Source organism: Ranitomeya imitator, chromosome 1 (genome assembly GCF_032444005.1).
Source record: "Ranitomeya imitator isolate aRanImi1 chromosome 1, aRanImi1.pri, whole genome shotgun sequence".
Taxonomy (NCBI): domain Eukaryota; kingdom Metazoa; phylum Chordata; class Amphibia; order Anura; family Dendrobatidae; genus Ranitomeya; species Ranitomeya imitator.
The window spans coordinates 214593420-214615846 of record NC_091282.1 but is presented as its reverse complement, the minus strand read 5'-3'; the positions used below and the strand labels follow the sequence as shown (position 1 = coordinate 214615846).

The window sequence follows — 22427 nt, the reverse complement described above, 5'->3', positions numbered from 1 at the left end:
GTACATTGTTCTCCAGTATGGATGATGATAATCAAATTTTATGCCTGTATTGTTCTCTACATAATTTAATTTTTTTTTTTTTACGTGTTTTTCCCAGGTTGTGACATCCTATTGTCCTGCTAGCAATTTGCCAATTGCCAGAGTTAGACAGGTAATGTAGATGAAGTGGTCTTAATCAGTGTTTATGGGTTGGTAATGCTGTACATTTTGTATACCGCTTTGTATGGCGAGTCCATCAGTACTATATATTGGTGGTGGGTATACTTAATGATGACCCGGTTAGCCTAAAAAAGACACTTAAGGAAAATATACAGTTCAGTAATATAATTCTTACAATTAATGTCTACTGTTTAATAGCAGTATTTCAGGAGTAATCCTGTCTGCATAGATGATCACCTATCCACTGTACGCTCGTACCTTCACCATTTACTCTCGGGGTGCACGTACGACCTAGTTCTCCTGATGGCGGCCTTGTGCAAAAGAGGAGGAAAATGAACAGTTACTCGTACTGATCTAACAGTTCAGGACAGTGAATAGGTAATGGTTTATGTAGACTGAAATGCCCCATTAAGGGAACCTGTCCCATCCAGAAATGTTATGTACTTGTAGTTCTAGTGGTAATCTGAAGGTAAGTGGCATTTGAATCCTGTGTAGTCAGCTTACTGATGCAGCCGCTTATTGTCCCTGCAGCCGCTCACTTCCAGGCATCAGGGTGTTGCACGGAGCTGTTGGGCTACGTTCACATTAGCGTCGCGTCGCTGTTGCGTCGGCGACGCAGCGGCGACGCGCCCCTATGTTTAACATAGGGGACGCGTGCGTCTTTTTGCACGCGTTTTCCGACACGTGCGTCGTTTTAGACGCTAGCGTCGGACGCAAGAAAACGCTACAAGTTGCATTTTTCTTGCGTCCGATTTCGGCAAAAAACGACGCACGCGTCGCAAAACGCGCATGTTTTTCCGTGCGTCGCCGACGCAACAGCGACGCGACGCTAATGTGAACGTAGCCTTAGTGACCACCATACAGTGAGCTCGCTGTAATTCCTCCTCCATTCAGTGAGTGACTGTTATACAGCGTGTGTGCACAGCAGGCTCTCAGTCGCTGTGTAATGGAGTGATTACAGCCCGCTCTCTGTATAGTGAGCTGTGTCAGTAACTGCTCTCTGCACAACCCTACTGAATGGAGGCAAGCAGCATTTTCTTACAATGGCTTTCAGTACAGTGGCTAGGTAGCATTTTTGCACTATTTACTTGTAAATTTAGGGTTAATCTGCAGGTAAATAGTGTTTCTGGATGTGACAAGTTCCCTTTATTCCCTTTAAAATCCTATGATGGTCATACACATTTAATTATATTAACAGCCCCCCCGTGGAAGCCCATGTGAAACGCGCGTTGGGGTTTCTAGTTTTTGCGCACTTTCACATGGGTTACTATGGCTAAGATGACCTTTTTTATGATGCATCTTTTCTCCTCTATCCTACTTTTGCATATGGCTTTCCTTTTTCTTATTTTTGCACAAGATTGACTTTGTCTTTGTACCACCTGCAAACTCTTAGTTACTTTACATTGGAGATTAGTTGAACGTGTAGTTTGCCTGACATTTGTGAGATTTCTTACTTTGCTGTAGATATCTCTTCTCTGTGGACACTACGTGTTTTGTATATGATAACCCTATTCGGTCTAACCCTAACAAGGAGCTGAAACGAAGAGTTTCAGAATTGAATAAAATTCAAAAAAGCTTTATTGTACAGAAATAAATAGTGCAAATAAGTGCACAAGCACCCTAACATAAGGTGGGAGGCTGAATAATAATGTATGATATAAATACAGCATAAGTAAGACAAACTGCAGAGTAGTAAATATAATCCTATAAGTTTTGCCCCCGGAAGAAGCTGGTTGCGAAACGTGCGTTGGGGTGAGGTGGGAGGCTGCGTCTGCTGCAGGTAGATATGATTTTTGTGTCTAGTTACACTTGTATATGCAATATTGTTGTACTCTATGCATGCTTAGGCAGCTAGTAGTTCACCAGGCAACTTATAGGAATATATTTACTACTCTGCAGTTTCTTACTTATGCTGTATTTATATCATACATTATTATTCAGCCTCCCACCTTATGTTAGGGTGCTTGTGCACTTATTTGCACTATTACCGTATTTATTTCTGTACAATAAAGATTTTTTGAATTGTATTCAATTCTGGATCTCTTAGTTTCGGCTCCTTGTTAGGGTTAGACCAAATAGGGTTATCATGTATTGTGAAGTGCCAGCCATATCTTTGGGACATTGGTGATTTGTAGTGTTTTGTATATGTTGTACATGCATATAATAGATCTTAACTCTTGCCTGTACCCTTTACTTAATTGTGGAATTACAGCATTGCGACATCCTGTGCCATCACCATTTACTGTTCCATTTTTTTTTTTTTCTTTACCTTCCTTTTTATTATTGCTTTTCTGTAATAAAGTTTTGATATTTTTCTAAACAAAAACTCTCTGGACTTTGCCTCCTCCTATTCTCTTATAGGTTGCACATACACAGGAGTGCTAGCTCGGGCCAATCACTTCTATGTTCTCTATGAAAAAGCCATTGCCAGACATGTCCAGTGGTGGCTTTTTTCCTCTGGGTAACTTGATCGGCTGTCCGAAATGTAACGTGCCCGATTGACCTCTTCCCATCAATAAGTTGGCAGGCGTCACCATACACAATGGAATAATGTCAGCAGAGCCCTATCGACATCGGAGAGATTGGCCAACATTAGCCTAATGTATACAGGGGACTGTAGACCAACTTTTTTTTCTTTTGTACTTGCAGAGTGACATGCATGTAATGTGTTAAGTGCAATTGGCCCACAGTCTTGCTTTTTAAAAAATCTTTTTTGAAGTTTACATCTAGTCATAAGACCTTGTTAGAGACAGTTATGCCTCAGTAGCTTCTGTACAGCCCCTTTTACTATCTGAGTTGATGATGATAATGCTATCTTTCTTGCAATGACATTTCATACACCATTCTTAAAGGGAATCTGTCAATAAGATCAACCTTCTTAAATCTGTCTATATGGACATTTAGGTCATAGGAAATTGCAGATAACAAAATATTATTCTATTCAATCTGATGTCTTATTCCAGAGAGATCCACATTTATCTTGTATGTAAATGAGCTAAGATCTATGGGCCGGAAACTGATCTCCCTGATAATCTGCCTCCCATAGCTCATTATAAATGAAAAGGGGCATTTCCAGTGTAATGACTGACCCTCTGCTCTCATAATCACACACCGCTCTGCCGTGAGATCCGAACTGGCACAGTACAGCAGAAGTGAGCTTTGTCTGATTCCAATCACTTGCAGCAGCACCACTTGTCCTCATAGTGCTATCAGCTCTGCTGCAGAGTTCTCCCTGATTTATAACCAAAACAGTAAAGCCGAGTTGAACCTTGTCTCATTGCAAACAAGACCAGCACATTTTCAGTTGTCTTCTCACAAAGCTGTCAGCTCTGCTGTACTGCCCTTCCCCCCACACTGGCTGCCTGTGAGATAGAAGCTGAAGCACTAGGAGGTGACTGCAGCTACAAATGTTTTGTAGTGAGGCAAACTTCACTTCTGCTGTGCTGTGTTTTGGCTCTGATCTCACAGTAGATCTGTGTGTGTGATTGAGAGCATACTGTCAGTCATTACATGTCTCACACTGGTATTGTTCCTTTAACCCCTTCATGACCTTGGGATTTTCCGTTTTTCCGTGTTCGTTTTTCGCTCCCCTCCTTCCCAGAGCCATAACATTTTTTTATTTTTCCATCAATTTGGCCATGTGAGGGCTTATTTTTTGCGAAACAAGTTGTACTTTTGAATGACATCATTGGTTTTAGCATGTCGTGTACTAAAAACCGGGGAAAAAATTCCAAGTGCGGTGAAATTGCAAAAAAAGAAAAAAAATCTGATGTCTTATTCCAGAGAGATCCACATTTATCTTGTACAGGGTGGAGCCCGGTAATTTGCTGATTTGGGAATGAAATAAAAAAATTATGATCATTAGAAAAATTTATTTTATATTTTAATTATACTGAACAGTAATGGAATTTTTAAATTACATGGTTTTAAATAGTGTATCTGACAAATGTCGACCTTCGCTATCCACACACTGCTGCATACGTTTTCTGAAGTTTTCATGAACTCTAACAAGCATGTCCACTGGTATTCTGCCAATTTCAGCTTCAATATTGTTCCTTAGGTCTTCCAAGGTGTTGGGACGGTTGATATACACCTTAGACTTCAGGTAACCCCAAAGGAAAAAATCGCATGGGGCTAAATCTGGTGAGCGTGCTGGCCAGTTCACATCTCCCCTCAAAGAGATAAGCCGTCCAGGAAACATTTGCCTCAAACAATTCATGGTAACCCTCGCTGTGTGTGCAGTGGCACCATCCTGTTGGAACCATGTATCCTCTAGTTCCATTGCCTCAAGAGCCGGCTGAAAATAATCCTGTATCATAGACAAGTACCGTTCGGAGTTCACAGTTATGGCACGACCATTATCCTGAAAAAAGTAAGGACCAATGATGCCTACTCGTGATATGGCGCACCACACAGTGACGCGGTCCGAATGCAGAGGTCTCTCGTGAACTTCTCTGGGGTTTGTTTCACTCCAGTAACGCATATTTTGTTTGTTTACACACCCACTGAGGTGAAAATGTGCCTCATCAGAAAAAAAACACAATTGCGTCACGGGGTATCGTTGCTAACATGTCTTCACAAGAGGTCCGCCGTGTCAAATAGTCCCATGCTGACAAATGTTGGACCACGCACATTTTATACGGGTGAAAATTCAGTTCATCATGAAGAATCCGGTGAACTGAAAGGCAGAGGAATACAAATCTCCCATCAGCCACTGTAAGCCACACCCACTCTCCCCTCTCTTCGACCGACAGTGCCGCCACAGCATGCAGTGCAAAAAAGCAAATTACCGCGCTCCACCCTGTATGTAAATGAGCTAAGATCTATGGGCCGGAAACTGATCTCCCTGATAATCTGCCTCCCATAGCTCATTATAAATGAAAAGGGGCATTTCCAGTGTAATGACTGACCCTCTGCTCTCATAATCACACACCGCTCTGCCGTGAGATCCGAACTGGCACAGTACAGCAGAAGTGAGCTTTGTCTGATTCCAATCACTTGCAGCAGCACCACTTGTCCTCATAGTGCTATCAGCTCTGCTGCAGAGTTCTCCCTGATTTATAACCAAAACAGTAAAGCCGAGTTGAACCTTGTCTCATTGCAAACAAGACCAGCACATTTTCAGTTGTCTTCTCACAAAGCTGTCAGCTCTGCTGTACTGCCCTTCCCCCCACACTGGCTGCCTGTGAGATAGAAGCTGAAGCACTAGGAGGTGACTGCAGCTACAAATGTTTTGTAGTGAGGCAAACTTCACTTCTGCTGTGCTGTGTTTTGGCTCTGATCTCACAGTAGATCTGTGTGTGTGATTGAGAGCATACTGTCAGTCATTACATGTCTCACACTGGTATTGTTCCTTTAACCCCTTCATGACCTTGGGATTTTCCGTTTTTCCGTGTTCGTTTTTCGTTCCCCTCCTTCCCAGAGCCATAACATTTTTTTATTTTTCCATCAATTTGGCCATGTGAGGGCTTATTTTTTGCGAAACAAGTTGTACTTTTGAATGACATCATTGGTTTTAGCATGTCGTGTACTAAAAACCGGGGGAAAAATTCCAAGTGCGGTGAAATTGCAAAAAAAGTGCAATCCCACACTTGTTTTTTGTTTGGCTTTTTTACTAGGTTCAGTAAATGCTAAAACTGACCTGCCATTGTGATTCTCTAGGTCATTCCGAGTTCATAGACACCAAACATGCCTAGGTTCTTTTATCTAAGTGGTGAAAAAAAAAATTCAAAACTTTGCTAAAAAAAAAATTGTGCCATTTTCCGATACCCGTAGCGTCTCCATTTTTCGTGATCTGGGGTCAGGTGAGGGCTTATTTTTTGCATGCTGAGCTGGCGTTTTTAATGATGCCATTTTGGTGCAGATACTTTCTTTTGATCGCCCGTTATTGCATTTTAATGCAATGTCGCGGCAACAAAAAAAACGTAATTCTGGCGTTTCAATTTTTTTTTTCTCGCAACGCCGTTTAGTGATCAGGTTAATCCTTCTTTTTTTTTTTTTTTTTTTTTTTTTGATCGGGCGATTCTGAACACGGCGATACCAAATATGTGTATGTTCGATTTTTTTTATTTTTTTATTATTGATTTATTTTGAATGGGGCGATTTAAACTTTTATATCTTTTATTTTTTTTCACTTTTTTTTTTTTTTTTTTTAACTTTTGCCATGCTTCAATAGCCTCCATGGGAGGCTAGAGGCTGGCACAACTCGATCGGCTCAGCTACATAGCAGCGATCATCAGATCGCTGCTATGTAGCTGAATTGCAGGTGTGCTATGAGCGCCGACTACAGGGGGGCGCTCACAGCAGGCCGGCATCAGGAACCATAGAGGTCTCAAGGACCTCTATGGTTACCGTTCTCTTGCATCGCTGACCCCCGAACATGTGGCGGGGGTCAGCGATGCACTCATTGATGGCCGGAAGCGCCGGTTAAATACTACTGTCAGCGTTTGACGGCGGCATTTAACTAGTTAATAGTGGCGGGTGAATCGCGATTTCACCCGCCGCTATTGCGGGCACATGTCAGCTGTTCAAAACAGCTGACATGTCCCAGCTTTGATGCGGGCTCACCGCCGGAGCCGGCAACAAAGCGGGGGTTCTGACCTCGGACGTACTATCCCGTCCGAGGTCAGAAAGAGGTTAAAAAAACACAAAAAACAAAAAAAACACTGGAGGCAGATTCTCATGCAGGCCAATGTTTGGCCCATAGTGCTGAACAGCTCATTTACATGAACAGCATTGATTTCTCTGAAATAATACGTTAAATTAAATCGTAGATATCGAGATATAATTTTATTCAGCTTCCTATGACCTACATGCCCATATAGACGGCTTAGCTGATTGTGCTGACCAATTCCTTTTTAACCACATCAGTGGAAAAAGGTATACAGCTCTTGATTTCTTCTTTGTCCGTGTTCCGTAAATTGAAATGTATACTTATGTGTAAACATAGACTGACAATAATGTATTCGTTTCTTGTGTGCATTATAGTAAATATCGTGCTTAATAAATCATGTCACCTTTCTAGTCCCTTTTTCTTTGTCGTTGGACAGGCATACATGCATAGGACTTGCCCTTAGTTGACCACCTTTACCAATAGTTGCATTTTAGTTCTAAGTCATCCTAAGTTATAGCTGTTGTATACTTTATTATTTCAGGCCACTCTTGAGGAATATAATGAAACGGTCACAAAAGCAAAAGAAGCTTGGAAGATTTGGGCAGACGTGAGTAGCAAAAAGAAGCTCTGCTTGTTAGAAACCATTGTAAGGGAGACCCCTATCAGAAAAGGCCTTGGGCACATCAACGTTAAAGCCTTTATTAGGAGGCTCCACCAGAGATTATTTTTTCAGTATGTGAAAATATAGGGGCGATTTATCAATACCGGTGATTCTCTGGGGGATAACTGTCCTGCGAGTAGTTATAGCGCAAAAGCGGACAAACTGGAGACCAGTTACAATCTACTTGCGCTAAAGTCTCTGGCACGTGTTTTGCGACCAGCAGCAGAAATTCGAATACATTTGAAAACATTTGTGACTTTGTAAAATACTACAACTATGACAATGTGACACCGTATGAAATCATTAGTTGTGATAGGACGTGTTTATCCCTGGCCTAAATGTTTTTATTATTGGCTGTGGCTTAAATAAATGCAAAATACTGTCAAGCTCTGCATGAAAAGCGGGTCAAACTCGCATTTCTGCATACGTTAATTGCCGTTTATGTATTAAATGAATCTATAATTTTCAGACTGTTTCATGCTAGTCTAATAGGAGAGCATTTTTTACACTCTTATTATGACTACAATTCCTGACCCAACTGATTGCCTAGAGGCCCCAAGTAAAAGCCTCTTAACAATCTAAAATGTACTGATGCTTGTGAAATATTATTGTTTTAACTTCTTTCTACGTTTTTCCTTTTTTCCAATAATACTAACTAATGTAATAATAGATTTTATTCTTTCTATTTTCCCTAGGTTCCTGCTCCCAAGCGTGGGGAAATAGTACGCCAAATTGGCGATGCTCTACGAAAGAAGATCAAAGTTTTAGGACATTTGGTACAGAATTTGTCTAAAGTGCATATATGAATGACTTGACGTGGAGGAAAATTCTTGGTTATGGGGTTGTACAGACTCCACATGTATCCTAAGGGTATGTGCACACGTCAGGATTTCTTGCAGAAATTTTCCTGACAAAAACCGGACATTTCTGCCAGAAATCCGCATGCGTTTTTATCACTTTTTTTATGCGTTTTTTTTTTTCCCAAATGCATAGAATAGTGGGAAAAACGCAGAAAATCCGCTAAATTAATGAACATGCTGCTTTTTTTTTTTTTTTACCGCGATGCGTTTTTTGTGTGAAAAAAACGCATCATGTGCACAAAACATGCAGAATGCATTCTAAATGATAGGATGCATAATGTATGCGTTTTTAATGAGTTTTTATAGCGTTTTTACCGCAAAAAAAGTGAAAAAACCTGAACGTGTGCACATAGCCTAATAGTGAAAATATCAGACTAGAGGTTGTATCAGGGCCAATTTGTATGCCTGGCTGTCACTAGAAAAGCAGTTGCGTGATGATTCCGCCTATGGCCTTCATGTGATACTAATTATGACCTAATCTGTGTCAGGAATGCTGCACTATTGCTTTTATACTGGATTTGAACCTGAAGTTGCTTGTATTATGGTTCTCCATTTAGCTTCAGTATGATTTGGGCACGCCTCTCTCAAATTAGGCATAGGTGGATGATATTTTAATTGTCTGCAATACTGTATATCTTTAATGGATTTTTGGCACTATAATATTGATGACCTATCGTTTTAGATGGACTAAAAATATCCGCTCTGACTCCTGATATCCCAGCCCATTAGCTGACCAAGGGTGCTGTGGTGAATGCAGTGTCACCTATATTTTTTGCTAGGCACCACTCCATAGACTTGACCGTCTTCTGCTTCTGGTGTCCAATTTACTTAGATGCAGCACCTTCTTCAGCATGTAACAAACTTGAAGGTGTTTGAATTTTAGTCCCTAAAACGATTTTAAAAATCTATTCTGGTGTCTCACTATTGTTATCTGCTATTTTTCATGTAGGCAAATATTTTTTTCAGGAATCCTTGGAAATGGGAAAGATTTTGGTGGAAGGTATTGGTGAAGTCCAAGAATACGTTGATATATGTGATTATGCTGTCGGCCTGTCCCGTATTATTGGTGGACCTATTTTACCATCTGAAAGTAAGTGCTTCTAAGGGGCAATATATCAAAATATATATAATGTGAAGAGTGGAGCACCGTATGGTTGCACATGAAGACTTTGTGCTGCCAAACCGCTTCCTCCATGGGGATGTGCCCTATATTTTTCATGTCCTATATGGCAGAAGCGTGGAAAGCACTTATGGTAGGGCTCACGTGCACTTCATAACTGCCACGTTATAGCTGGAAAACTTGCTTTACTTAAAGAAGTGATTCACTACTGGACATGTCCCTTTATCAAGTGGCTCAAGTAGCAAGATGAATTTAAAAAAAAAATTATTTTGTTTACCGGACAAAAAGTGTTCACCTGGCATTGCAGCAGATCAGTGGCCACGTGACATTGTCATGAGACCCAGTGAGAGGCGCAGGGCTGAGAGTGTTGTCTGGGAGGCAAGTGTACATGTTGTAAGGTGGATGGGAGGTATGTGTCCCTGAGGTGCCATGCCTTGGTGATGTAGGACCCGGAGAAGCAGGCTCTGGCATATATAGTGCAGAGAGGTGTTTTCTCTATCGCCTCTCGTTGGGGGACACAGGAACCATGGGTGTATGCTGCTGCCACTAGGAGGCTGACACTATGCACAAAAAAGTTAGCTCCTCCTCTGCAGTGTACATCCCACCGACTGGCATTATACTCTTCAGTTTAGCTTGGTGTCAGTAGGAGGTGGACACGGGTCTTTCATTAGACCTTTATCTACCTCAATGTGCGTCGTTTTTCTTTTAGGTTCTCTGGAGGGATACAGGGTGAACAGTCACACCTGTAGTCCCACTCTGTGGACTATGAGTACGGCGTGTACTGCCACCCCATATCCTCATAGATCCCTCAGCAGGACCATGATCCTAGCACACAAGCGTCCTTAGAAGTCTGGAACTAGCTCCGTCCCCCACCCACTCACCTACCACAGCCTGTCGGTTAGAGGAGACGAGGACGTCCATCACAGCTCCTTGGACGTCTCATTCCCCTCAGGTTAGTAACTGCGTGGGATGTTTAGGTGAGTATTTTCCCCTCCCATTCCCTTATCACTCGCAGTGTGGGAGAGAAGAGGTACCTTTGGAAACGCACGATTTTTACCTTCATTTTTATTAGGGAACCCAGGGGCAGCCACACGGGCAGAATCTCATCGCGCGATGGCCTTTCAGGCCGCTCTCCCTCCTAGCTGTGGAAGGCCGGCTAGGCACGCTGGTTCTGTCTCCCTCTTCGGCGGCCGCAGTGCTCCCCCTGCAACCGCACTGCTCGGTGGTCGCGGGGTCTTCACTTACAACGCGACAGCCTGACAGGCTGCCGCGCCGCTTCCCCCTGTGGCCGCACTGCTCGGCGGCCGCAATGCGTCCTGTGTCTGCGCGCCGGCCTTAGCAGGCTGCCGCGCTGCTTAGTCCCTGCGGCGCAGTGCTCCGGCGCCTCGGTTCTCTTCTTCGGCGGCGGCGGCCTCTAATTTAGGTTCCGGCATCGGCCAGGGCCTACTTCCGGCGCCGCGACTCCGCCACTTCTGGTTTGCTCGGGCGGGCTTTTCTCCTGCCCGACAACCTTCTCCTCGCATTCTCCGCCAGCCAGCGCCATCTTGGTACTCCTGGGTGCTCAGCAGACTGCCCTCCCCCACTTTGCTGGTGCCACACATCGTCGCTCCACCACCTTGCAGAGCGGCAGTGGATCATATCGCCTCCCTGTCTAAAGACTTCCCCGGAGGTCCACCTGCAAGCCGGACAACTTCCTTCACCTGGATTCCGTTTTCGTCTGCCGTGAGTAGCTCTGCACTGCAGACTGACGCTCCCCTCTGCCCTCCTGTCCCCTAACCCTCTGGCGTTTTCTTCAGGGACCCGTCAAAATGTCTACCTCTAAGGGAGGCCGCTCTCTTCCTCCTACTTCTTCCTCTTCTGCCTTAGTCAAGTACTTTGCATGTTCGTCTTGTAACTGCAAACTTCCCTCAGGTCAGTCCTCTCCACTCTGTCAGGCCTGCAGCCAATTGTTCCCACCGCCCAGGATCCCCCGGCCGATCCGCCCGAGAGTGATACCCCCACCCCAGGCTGGGCTTCCCCTCTGTCACAATCGGTGGCCGAGCTAACATGGGTGTCTCAAACTCTGGTGTCCGTGCTGAATCGATTACCTCTGAAGACCCCTGCAGTAGCCAGCGGGTCACAGGAGCCTCCGTCCGAGCCTTCCATTTCAAGCCGCAAAAGGTCGACAGGAACACTGGTGAGTCCTCTTCCCGCTCCATCTTGCCATCTCACCACACGGTCCTTCTTTGTGGGCGGCTTCCTCCCGGTCCTCCTCCTGAGTCAGGCGAGGCATTCTCTGATGCGCCTTCGGAGGATATTTCGGAGCTGGATTCTAACCAAATCGCTAGCATGAGGGATATGGTTCAGAGCCTCCTAGACCACCTTCCAAGTTTTTCGCTCCGCGTCCTGAATTCGAGGAGATCATGACCAGACGTTTTCAGAGGGGAAAGCACATTGGCGTTTTGTATCCTTTTTCTCCAGATATTACCGCAAATTGGACTGTCTCTCCCTCGGTGGATCCTCCAGTCTCTAGGCTATCCACCAACACGGTCCTCCCACTGCGCGGTGGAGCATCTCTAAAGGATTCTAACGATAGGGTTATAGAATCCTTTGCGAAATCGGCCTTTGAAGCGGCTGCAGCTACTCTATGCCCGGCCTTTGCTTCCACTTGGGTTTCAAAATCCATATCCAAATGGGACAAACAGCTCCGTCGGGGCATCCTGGACGGGGCTCCACCCAGACAGCTGGTGGAGCTTGCAGACCAGATTCCTCATGCAAGTGAATACCTGGTCACCGCCTCCCTGGACGCCGCGTCTTGTGCGGTTCAGGCGTCCAGCAATGCTGTTGCCATCCGTCAGACCATTTGGCTCAAGGCCTGGCAGGCGGATTTGTCTTCTAAAAAGTCCCTTACCAGCCTGCCTTTTCAGGGTTCACCACTTTTTGGTTCTAAGCTAGACCAAATCATTAAGGATGCCACCGGGGGCACAAGTTCTTCTTCCCCAGTCCAAACCTCGTAGACTGCAATTTCGGTCCTTTCGACCTTTTCGTCGCTTTGCGGCGTCCAACTCCTTTTACCAATAGCAACAGAGGCCATAGGCACGTCAAGAGAAGTCGGTATCCTTTAGACCCACTCCTTCCTGGCATCCCCACTACTCCCAGGGTAGATCTTCCAGGTCCAGGACCGGAAGATCCACCTCCGCATGACTCGCGACAAGACCCCAGTCCTCTACCCAGGCTGGGCGGCCGTCTCCTCTTCAGGGAAGTCTGGATCTCCTCAGTAGAGGATGCATGGGTCAGGGAAGTTGTATCCTCGGGATACAAAATAGTTTGTTTCACGACCTCCGGATCGTTTCTTCGAATCCCGACCTCCACGAGACCCCGCTCTTATTGGGGGTTTCTTCGCAGCCATCGCTTCTCTCCTCAAAGCCGGGGTGATCGTTCCCGTCCCTGAAAAAGAACGGTTCACAGGTTTCTATTCAAACCTTTTTGTGGTGCCGAAAAAAGATGGCAAGGTTAGTTTCATTCTGGATCTCAAATTGCTGAACAGGAGAGTTCGTCTGAATCACTTCAGGATGGAATCCCTTCGTTCAGTAATTGCTTCAATGGAGGCTCAGGATTTTCTGTGATCCATAGATATTCAGGACGCCTACCTCCATGTTCCGATATTCCCAGGACATCACAGATTCCTGCACTTTGCAGTGCTCCAGGAACACTTTCAGTTCGTCGGCCGCCGTTCGGTCTCGCAACCGCTCCCAGGGTTTTCACGAAGATCATGGCAGCGCTGATGGCCATCTTGAGGGTCAGAGGCCTGGTTCTGTTTCCATACCTCGACGACATCCTCATCAAGGCTTCGTCCTTTTCTCAGGCTCACGAAAGTCTGGCCATCGTTCTCGACACCCTAGCCCGCTTTGGGTGGCTGGTCAACCGGAAGAAGTCCTGCCTTATTCCTTCTCAGCGCATCGTCTTTCTGGGCATGCTCTTCGACACTCATCAGACCAAAGTCTTCGTTCCCAAGGACAAAAAATTCATCCTTCGTCGGGACATACGCTTGCTCCAGGGTCCTCGGCCTCCCTCCTTCCAATCGGACATGAAGGTTCTGGGGAGGATGGTAGCATCATTGGAAGCGATTCCCTTTGCCCAATTTCATTCACGACCTCTTCAGCAACCCATTCTGTCTCAGTGGGACAGGTCTGTCTTCTCCCTGAATCATCAGATCCGACTCTCTCTCCGGGTCTAACGGTCTCTCAACTGGTGGCTGACGTCACCTCTCATCTCCCAGGGCAGGTCCTTCCTTCCAGTTCGCTGGCAAGTAGTGACGACGGATGCCAGCCTGCTTGGCTGGGGTGCGGTGTTTCGCCACCTGACTGTTCAGGACCGTTGGTCAATGTCCTCGAGATTCGGGCCAATTTTCTGTCCCTTCGTCACTGGGAAAGGATTCTCAGGGGCCTTCCAATCTGAATCCAGATGGACAACGCCACAGCTGTGGCTTATGTCAACCATCAGGGGGGGACTTGGAGTTCCTTGGCCCTTGTCGAGGTATCCAAGATACGGTTCCGGTGATATCCGCGGTGCATGTCCCCGTCGTGGACAATTGGGCCGCTGACTTCCTCAGCCGCGAGGGTCTCGCGGCAGGGAAATGATCCTTGCATCAGGAGGTCTTCCATCAGATTTGCCTTCGATGGGGGACTCTGAATGTGGACCTCATGGCATCCCGAATGAACAGGAAGGTTCCTCGATTCGTCTCCAGATCGCGCGACCCTCTCGCAGCGGGCGTCGCTGCTCTGGCCATTCCTTGGTCGCAGTTTGCGCTCCCCTATCTGTTCCCACCCCTTCCCTTGCTTCCCAAGGTGTTGAAAAAGATCAAGGCGGAAGGGGTGCCGGTCACTCATCTCCCCAGATTGGCCCAGGAGATCTTGGTTTGCGGAGATCGTCAACCTTCTCGCGGATGCCCCCTGGCGCCTTCCAGACAGATCCAATCTGCTGTCTCAGGGTCCGATCTGCCACCCGAATTCTCTGTCGCTCAGTTTAACGGCGTGGCTGTTGAGACCGCAGTTCTAAGAGCGTCCGGCTTTTTGGACCGGGTGATCCACACTATTATCCAGGCTAGGAAGCCTTCGTCTTCCAGGATCTACTATCGTACCTGGAAGTCTTACTTCCGTTGGTGTGAGTCCAACAAAGTTTCACCCATGTCCTTTTCCCTGCATTCCATTTTGGACTTTCTGCAGGCAGGACTGGATTCGGGCCTTGCTCTTAGTTCCCTAAAGGGCCAGGTTTCTGCACTCTCCATCCTTTTTCAGAAGACGTTATCTTCTCGGCCACAGGTTAAGACCTTTCTTCAAGGAGTAGCCCATGCTGTCCCTCCGTACAGGGCCCCGGTGGATTCATGGGATTTAAATCTTGTACTGGACGTTCTGAGGGGTGCCCCTTTTGAGCCTCTCAGGGAGGTTTCCCTGTTTCTTGGAGCCTCCATTGGGGACACAGCTCCCTCCCATGTTAGTTTTCGCTGTTCTGTATTCTGACTGTTATCTTGTTTACAGTTCTCATGTTTGTGGTTATGTTTCAACCTTACTGTTTTTCTCCTACTGCTTTCTCACTAACTGAAGAGTATAATGCCAGTCGTGGGGTGTACACTGCAGAGGAGGAGCTAACTTTTTTGTGCATAGTGTCAGCCTCCTAGTGGCAGCAGCATACACCCATGGTTCCTGTGTCCCCCAGTGGAGGCTCCGAGAAACAGATTTTACAGTAAGCAACCAAAAATCCTGTTTTTATTAGCCCAGACTATGGGTCCAGGTTTTATGAGCATCTGAAAGAGCTGGGTAGGATTGGCTGCTCACTTACCTGGAGTCCAGGTTTTGGATTGTCTGATTAACGCAGTTGGAGCTGTCTCCCTTTGTCTGTGGGTTTAGCAAGGTGAGGAAACCATATGTGCTGCTTTGACCCTGCTTGAGTCTTAAAGCAAAAGACTCACATTTAAATGCCTGAGCCCTTGTGTTATATGGACTGGTTATTTTCCTTTTGTTCCATTATACAGTGGGGAAAAAGTATTTAGTCAGCCACCAATTGTGCAAGTTCTCCCACTTAAAAAGATGAGGCCTGTAATTGACATCCTAGATAGACCACCTGTGAGAGTCAAAATTGAGAGAACCAATCCAGAAAATCACCTTGTCTGATTTGGCAATATTTATTTATTTTGCAAATTATGGTGGAAAATAAGTAGTTGGTCACCTAAAAACTGAAGTAGAACTGTTTCATAGAAACAAAACTCGTCATGTTTGGAAGAGACAGAATGCTGAGTTGCATCCAAACACCAAACCTACTGTGAAGCATGGGGGTGGCAACATCATGCTTTGGGGCTGTTCCTCTGCAAGGGGACCAGGACGAACGATCTGTGCACATGAAAGAATGGGGCCATGTATTGTGAGATTTTGAGTGCAAACCTCCTTCCATCAGCAAGGGCATTGAAGATGAAACGTGGATGGGTCTTTCAGCATGATAATGATCCAAAGCACACTGCCAGGGTAATGAAGGAGTGGCTTCGTAAGAAGCATATGAAATTCCTGGAGTGGCCTAGCCAGACTTTAGATCTCAACCCCATAGAAAACCTTTGAAAGACTTAAAGTATGTGCACACGTTGCGGATTTACCTGCGGATCTACAGTGGATTGGCCACTGCGGCTTGGCAGCAGTTTTCCATCAGGTTTACAGTACCATGTAAACCTTTGGAAAACCAAATCCACTGTGCCCATGGTGCAGAAAATACCGTGTGGAAACGCTGCATTGTATTTTCCACAGCATGTCAATTCTTTGTGCAGATTCCGCAGCGTTTTACACCTGCTCCTCAATAGGAATCCGCAGGTGTAAGACTGCAGGTGAAATCCGCGGGTAATCCGCAGGTATAATGCAGTCCGTTTTACCTGCGGATTTTTCAAAATCTGTGCGGAAAAATCCGCGCACGAATCTGCAGCGTTTGCACATAGCCGAACAGAAAACATTTGGCCTGTCATTGCCAACAAATGATGTATAACAAAATATTGAGATGAACTTTTGTTAATGACCAAATACTTTTCCACCATAATTTGCAAAATAATCTTGCCAAATCAGACGATGATTTTCTGGATTTGTTTTCTCATTTTGACTCTCATAGTTGTGGTCTACCTTTTGTGTCAATTACAGGCCTCTCATCTTTTTAACCCCTTCATGACCCAGTCTATTTTGACCTTAAAGACCTTACCGTTTTTTGCAATTCTGACCAGTGTCCCTTTATGAGGTAATAACTCAGGAACGCTTCAACGGATCCTAGCGGTTCTGAGATTGTTTTTTCGTGACATATTGGGCTTCATGTTAGTGGTAAATTTAGGTCAATAAATTCTGCGTTTATTTGTGATAAAAACGGAAATTTGGCGAAAATTTCGCAATTTTCACATTTTGAATTTTTATTCTGTTAAACCAGAGAGTTATGTGACACAAAATAGTTAATAAATAACATTTCCCACATGTATACTTTACATCAGCACAATTTTGGAAACAAAATTTTTTTTTGCTAGGAAGTTATAAGGGTTAAAATTTGACCAGCGATTTCTCATTTTTACAACGAAATTTACAAAACCATTTTTTTTAGGGACCACCTCACATTTGAAGTCAGTTTGAGGGGTCTATATGGCTGAAAATACCCAAAAGTGACACCATTCTAAAAACTGCACCCCTCAAGGTACTCAAAACCGCATTCAAGAAGTTTATTAACCCTTCAGGTACTTCACAGCAGCAGAAGTAACATGGAAGGAAAAAATGAACATTTAACTTTTTAGTCACAAAAATTATCTTTTAGCAACAATTTTTTTATTTTCCCAATGGTAAAAGGAGAAACTGAACCACGAAAGTTGTTGTCCAATTTGTCCTGAGTACGCTGATACCTCATATGTGGGGGTAAACCACTGTTTGGGCACACGGCAGGGCTCGGAAGGGAAGGCGCGCCATTTGACTTTTTGAATGGAAAATAAGCTCCAATTGTTAGCGGACAACATGTCGCGTTTGGAGAGCCCCTGTGTGCCTAAACATTTGAGCTCCCCCACAAGTGACCCCATTTTGGAAACTAGACCCCCCAAGGAACTTATCTAGATGCATATTGAGCACTTTAAACCTCCAGGTGCTTCACAGAAGTTTATAACGCAGAGCCATGAAAATAAAAAATAAATTTTCTTTCCTCAAAAATGATTTTTTAGCCTGGAATTTCCTATTTTGCCAAGGGTAATAGGAGAAATTGGACCCCAAATGTTGTTGTACAGTTTGTCCTGAGTACGCTGATACCCCATATGTGGGGGTAAACCACTGTTTGGGCGCACGGCAGGGCTCGGAAGGGAAAGTACGCCATTTGGCTTTTTAAATGGAAAATTAGCTCCAATCATTAGCGGACACCATGTCACGTTTGGAGAGCCCCTGTGTGCCTAAACATTGGAGATTCCCCACAAATGACCCAATTTTGGAAACTAGACCCCCAAAGGAACTAATCTAGATGTGTGGTGAGGACTTTGAACCCCAAAGTGCTTCACAGAAGTTTATAACGCAGAGCCATGAAAATAAAAATAAAAAATTTATTTTCTCAAAAATGATCTTTGAGCCTGCAATTTTTTATTTTCCCAAGGGTGACAGGAGAAATTTGACCCCAAAAGTTGTTGTCCAGTTTCTCCTGAGTACGCCGATACCCCATATGTGGGGGTAAACCACTGTTTGGGCACACGTCGGGGCTCAGAAGGGAAGTAGTGACTTTTGAAATGCAGACTTTGATGGAATGGTCTGCGGGCGTCACGTTGCGTTTGCAGAGCCCCTGGTGTGCCTAAACAGTAGAAACCCCCCACAAGTGACCCCATTTTGGAAACTAGACCCCCCAGGGAACTTGCCTAGATATGTGGTGAGCACTTTGAACCCCCAAGTGCTTCACAGATGTTTACAACGCAGAGCCGTGAAAATAAAAAATCATTTTTCTTTCCTCAAAAATGATGTTTTAGCAAGCAATTTTTTATTTTCTCAAGGGTAACAGGAGAAATTGGACCCCAGTAATTGTTGCGCAGTTTGTCCTGAGTATGCTGATACCCCATATGTGGGGGTAAACCACTGTTTGGGCGCACGTCGGGGCTCGGAAGTGAGGGAGCACCATTTGACTTTTTGAATACAAGATTGGCTGGAATCAATGGTGGCGCCATGTTGCGTTTGGAGACCCCTGATGTGCTTAAACAGTGGAAACCCCTCAATTCTACCTCCAACACTAACCCCAACACACCCCTAACTCTAATCCCAACTGTAGCCATAACCCTAATCACACCCCTAACCACAACCCTAATTCCAACCCTAACCCTAAGGCTATGTGCCCACGTTGCGGATTCGTGTGAGATTTTTCAGCATAATTTTTGAAAAATCCGCGGGTGAAAGGCACTGCGTTTTACCTGCGGATTTACCGCGGATTTCCAGCGTTTTTTGTGCGGATTTCACCTGTGGATTCCTATTGAGGAACAGGTGTAAAACGCTGCGGAATCCGCACAAAGAATTGACATGCTGCGGAAAATACAACGCAGCGTTTCCGCGCTGTATTTTCCGTACCATGGGCACAGCGGATTTAGTTTTCCATAGGTTTACATGGTACTGTAAACCTGATGGAACACTGCTGCGAATCCGCAGCAGCCAAATCCGCACCGTGTGCACATAGCCTAATTCTAAAGGTATGTGCACACACTGCGGAAAATGCTGCGGATCCGCAGCAGTTTCCCATGAGTTTACAGTTCAATGTAAACCTATGGGAAACAAAAATCGCTGTACACATGCTGCAGAAAAACTGCACGGAAACGTAGCGGTTTACTTTCTGCAGCATGTCACTTGTTTCTGCGGATTCCGCAGCGGTTTTACAACTGCTCCAATAGTAAACTGCAGTTGTAAAACCGCAGTGAAATGCGCAGAAAAACCGCGGTAAATCCGCCATAAATCCGCAGCGGTTTAGCACTGCGGATTTATCAAATCCGCAGCGGAAAAATCCGCAGAGGAACAGAATACGTGTGCACATACCGAAACCCTAACCCTATTCTAACCTTAGTGGAAAAAAAAAAATTCTTTATTTTTTTTTATTGTCCCTACCTATGGGGGTGACAAAGGTGGGGGGTCATTTATTAGTTTTTTTATTTTGATCACTGTGATAGATTATATCTCAGTGATCAAAATGCACTTTGGAACGAATCTGCCGGCCGGCAGATTCGGCGTGCGCACCGCGCATGCGCCCGCCATTTTGGAATTTTGGAAGATGGCGGCGCCCAGGGAGAAGACTGACAGACCCTGGCAGGATCGGTAAGTATGATGGGGTGGGGGGAGCACGGGGGGGGGGGTGGGGGGGAGGAATCGGAGCATGGGGGGGGGGGGGAGATCGGAGCACGGGGGGGTGGAACGGAGCACGGGGGGGTGGATCGGAGCACGGGGGGGCGGATGATGCAGGGGGGTTGGATCAGAGCACGGGGGGGGGGTGATTGGAGCACGGGGGGAGTGGACAAGAGCACGGGGGAGCGGAGCACAGGACGGAGGGGAGCCGGAGCAGTGTACCGGAGAGATCGGTGGCTTGGGGGGGCGATCGGTGGGGTGGGGGCACATTAGTGTTTCCAGCCATGGCCGATGATATTGCAGCATCGGCCATGGCTGGATTGTAATATTTCACCAGTTTTAATTGGTGAAATATTACAAATCGCTCTGATTGGCAGTTTCACTTTCAACAGCCAATCAAAGCGATCGTAGCCACGGGGGGGTGAAGCCACCCCCCTGGGCTAAACTACCATTCCCCCTGTCCCTGCAGATCGGGTGAAATGGGAGTTAACCCTTTCACCCGATCTGCAGGGACGCGATCTTTCCATGACGCCACATAGGCGTCATGGGTCGGATTGGCACCGACTTTCATGACGCCTACATGGCGTCATGGGTCGGGAAGGGGTTAAGTGGGAGATTTTGCACAATTGGTGTCTGACTAAAAACTTTTTTCCCCACTGTACCTTTTTGTTTACCTTTTTGTAAACCGCTTGTTTGTCTTGAATCACTGAACTAAGTCCTATGTGTGAATCAGCGTCTACCACAGAGCCGATCCCTCACAAAAAAAGTATTTATCCAGCAAGTTGTAGAGCATTATATGGGGCGTATTTTGTAAGGAGCATCTTATGGGGCTTCTGATTCAATATGGCTATTCAAAAACATTTAACCTACTGATGTCTCAATTAATTTTACTTTTATTGGTATCTATTTTTATTTTTGAAATTTAATAGTAGCTGCTGCATTTCCCACCCTAGGCTTATTCTCGAGTCATTACGTTTTCCCAGTTTTTTGTGGCAAAATTAGGGGTCTCGGCTTATACTCGAGCATATACGTAAGTAAAAAGCAAAAGTGCATTTAAATAACAGGGTTCTTAGTAATACTGTTTTTGATCAAAAAAAGCATAAAAGCCTTCCCACCGTTGACAAGGTGACCCAGATAGGGACAGTCCTACGCTGTTTAATATTAAAAAGCTTACCATGTGTCAGAGTTGACCTCAGTGTGTGAATAAGGGCAGACAAAAAAAAAAACTGGGTCCCGACCTGTGGACACCAGTCTGTGGAAGCCTTTTAAATGTAATTTCCAGCTCAGGAGAGGAAGGCCACACCCCGGCTTGCACTGAATGCAAAAATACAAAGAAAAAGCACAAAAATTGAGCTTGGTTTAAATTGATCAAAAAGAGCATAAAAGCCATCCCTCCGTCGACGGGAAAATGGATACCAATAAAAGTAAAATTAATTGAGACATCAGTAGGTTAAGTTTTTTTTGAATATCCATATTGAATCAGGAGCCCTTTATAATGCTCCATATAGTTCATGATGGGCCCATAAGATGTTCCATACAAAATACGCCTCATAAGATGCTCCATATTAAAATATGCCCCATATAATGCTGCACAAAGGTTAATAATGGCCCCATAAGATGCTCCATAGAAATATTTGCCCCATATAATGCTGCATAAAAGTTGATGGCCCCATAAGATGCTCCATAGATTATGCCCCATGAGATGCTCCACAAATTATGCCCCATATGCTGTTGCTGCGATTTAAAATAAAAAAAATCACACTCGCCTCTCGTCGCTCAGGCCCCCCCAGCACTTGGATATTCACCTCTCCCCATTCCACCGCCGGGCGCCGCTCTCTTCCCTCCTCCACAGTGACTGTTCAAGCAGAGGGCGGTGCGCACACTAACTACGTCATCGCGCCATCTGACCTGAACAGTCACAGCCAGAGGACGGAAGACAGCGGCGTGGAACGGGGAGAGGTGAATATCGCGTAATGCTCACCTCCCCCGTCATACTTGCCTGCTCCCTGTGCGGTCCCTGGCAGCGTCTCACTGTCAGATGGTCTCCAGGAGTCGGCGGCATCTTCCTATGTTCTGCGGTACCACGTGACCGCTGAACACAGGAAGAGCTGCCCGGAGACCATCGGAAATGCAGGGACCGCGCCAGGAGCAGGTGAGTATGTGACAGACGCCGCTAAATTTTTTGTGAAAAAAAGTTAAATGTTAATTTTTATTTAAACATTCCAAAACTTCCTGTGAAACACCTGAAGGGTTAATAAACTTCTTGAATGTGGTTTTGAGAACCTTGAGGGGTGCAGTTTTTAGAAAATACCCAAGTGTGACACGATTCTATCATATAGACCCCTCAAAATGACTTCAAATGTGATGTGGTCCCTAAAATAAAATGGTGTTGTAAAAATTAGAAATTGCTGGTCAACTTTTAACCCTTATAACTCCCTAACAAAAAAAAATTTTGGTTCCAAAATTGTGCTGATGTAAAGTAGACATGTGGGAAATGTTACTTATTAAGTATTTTGTGTGACATATCTCTGTGATTTAATTGCATAAAAATTCAAAGTTGGAAAATTGCGAAATTTTCAAAATTTTCGCCATATTTCCTTTTTTTTTTTCACAAATAGACACAGGTAATATCAAATAAATTTTACCACTATCGTGAAGTACAATATGTCACGAGAAAACAATG

General features: G+C 45.2%; 1 protein-coding gene across 1 annotated transcript in view; it reads left to right on the top strand.

Moving 5' to 3' along the window:
* The window catches only part of ALDH7A1 (aldehyde dehydrogenase 7 family member A1), a 102164-nt gene that overhangs the window by 9968 nt on the left and 69769 nt on the right, over window positions 1–22427 (top strand). Inside the window, exons 2-5 of the mRNA XM_069753838.1 lie at window positions 98–151; window positions 7314–7379; window positions 8129–8209; window positions 9260–9383. Coding sequence (XP_069609939.1) covers window positions 98–151; window positions 7314–7379; window positions 8129–8209; window positions 9260–9383 — 325 coding nt within the window. The remainder of the gene's footprint in view (window positions 1–97; window positions 152–7313; window positions 7380–8128; window positions 8210–9259; window positions 9384–22427) is intronic.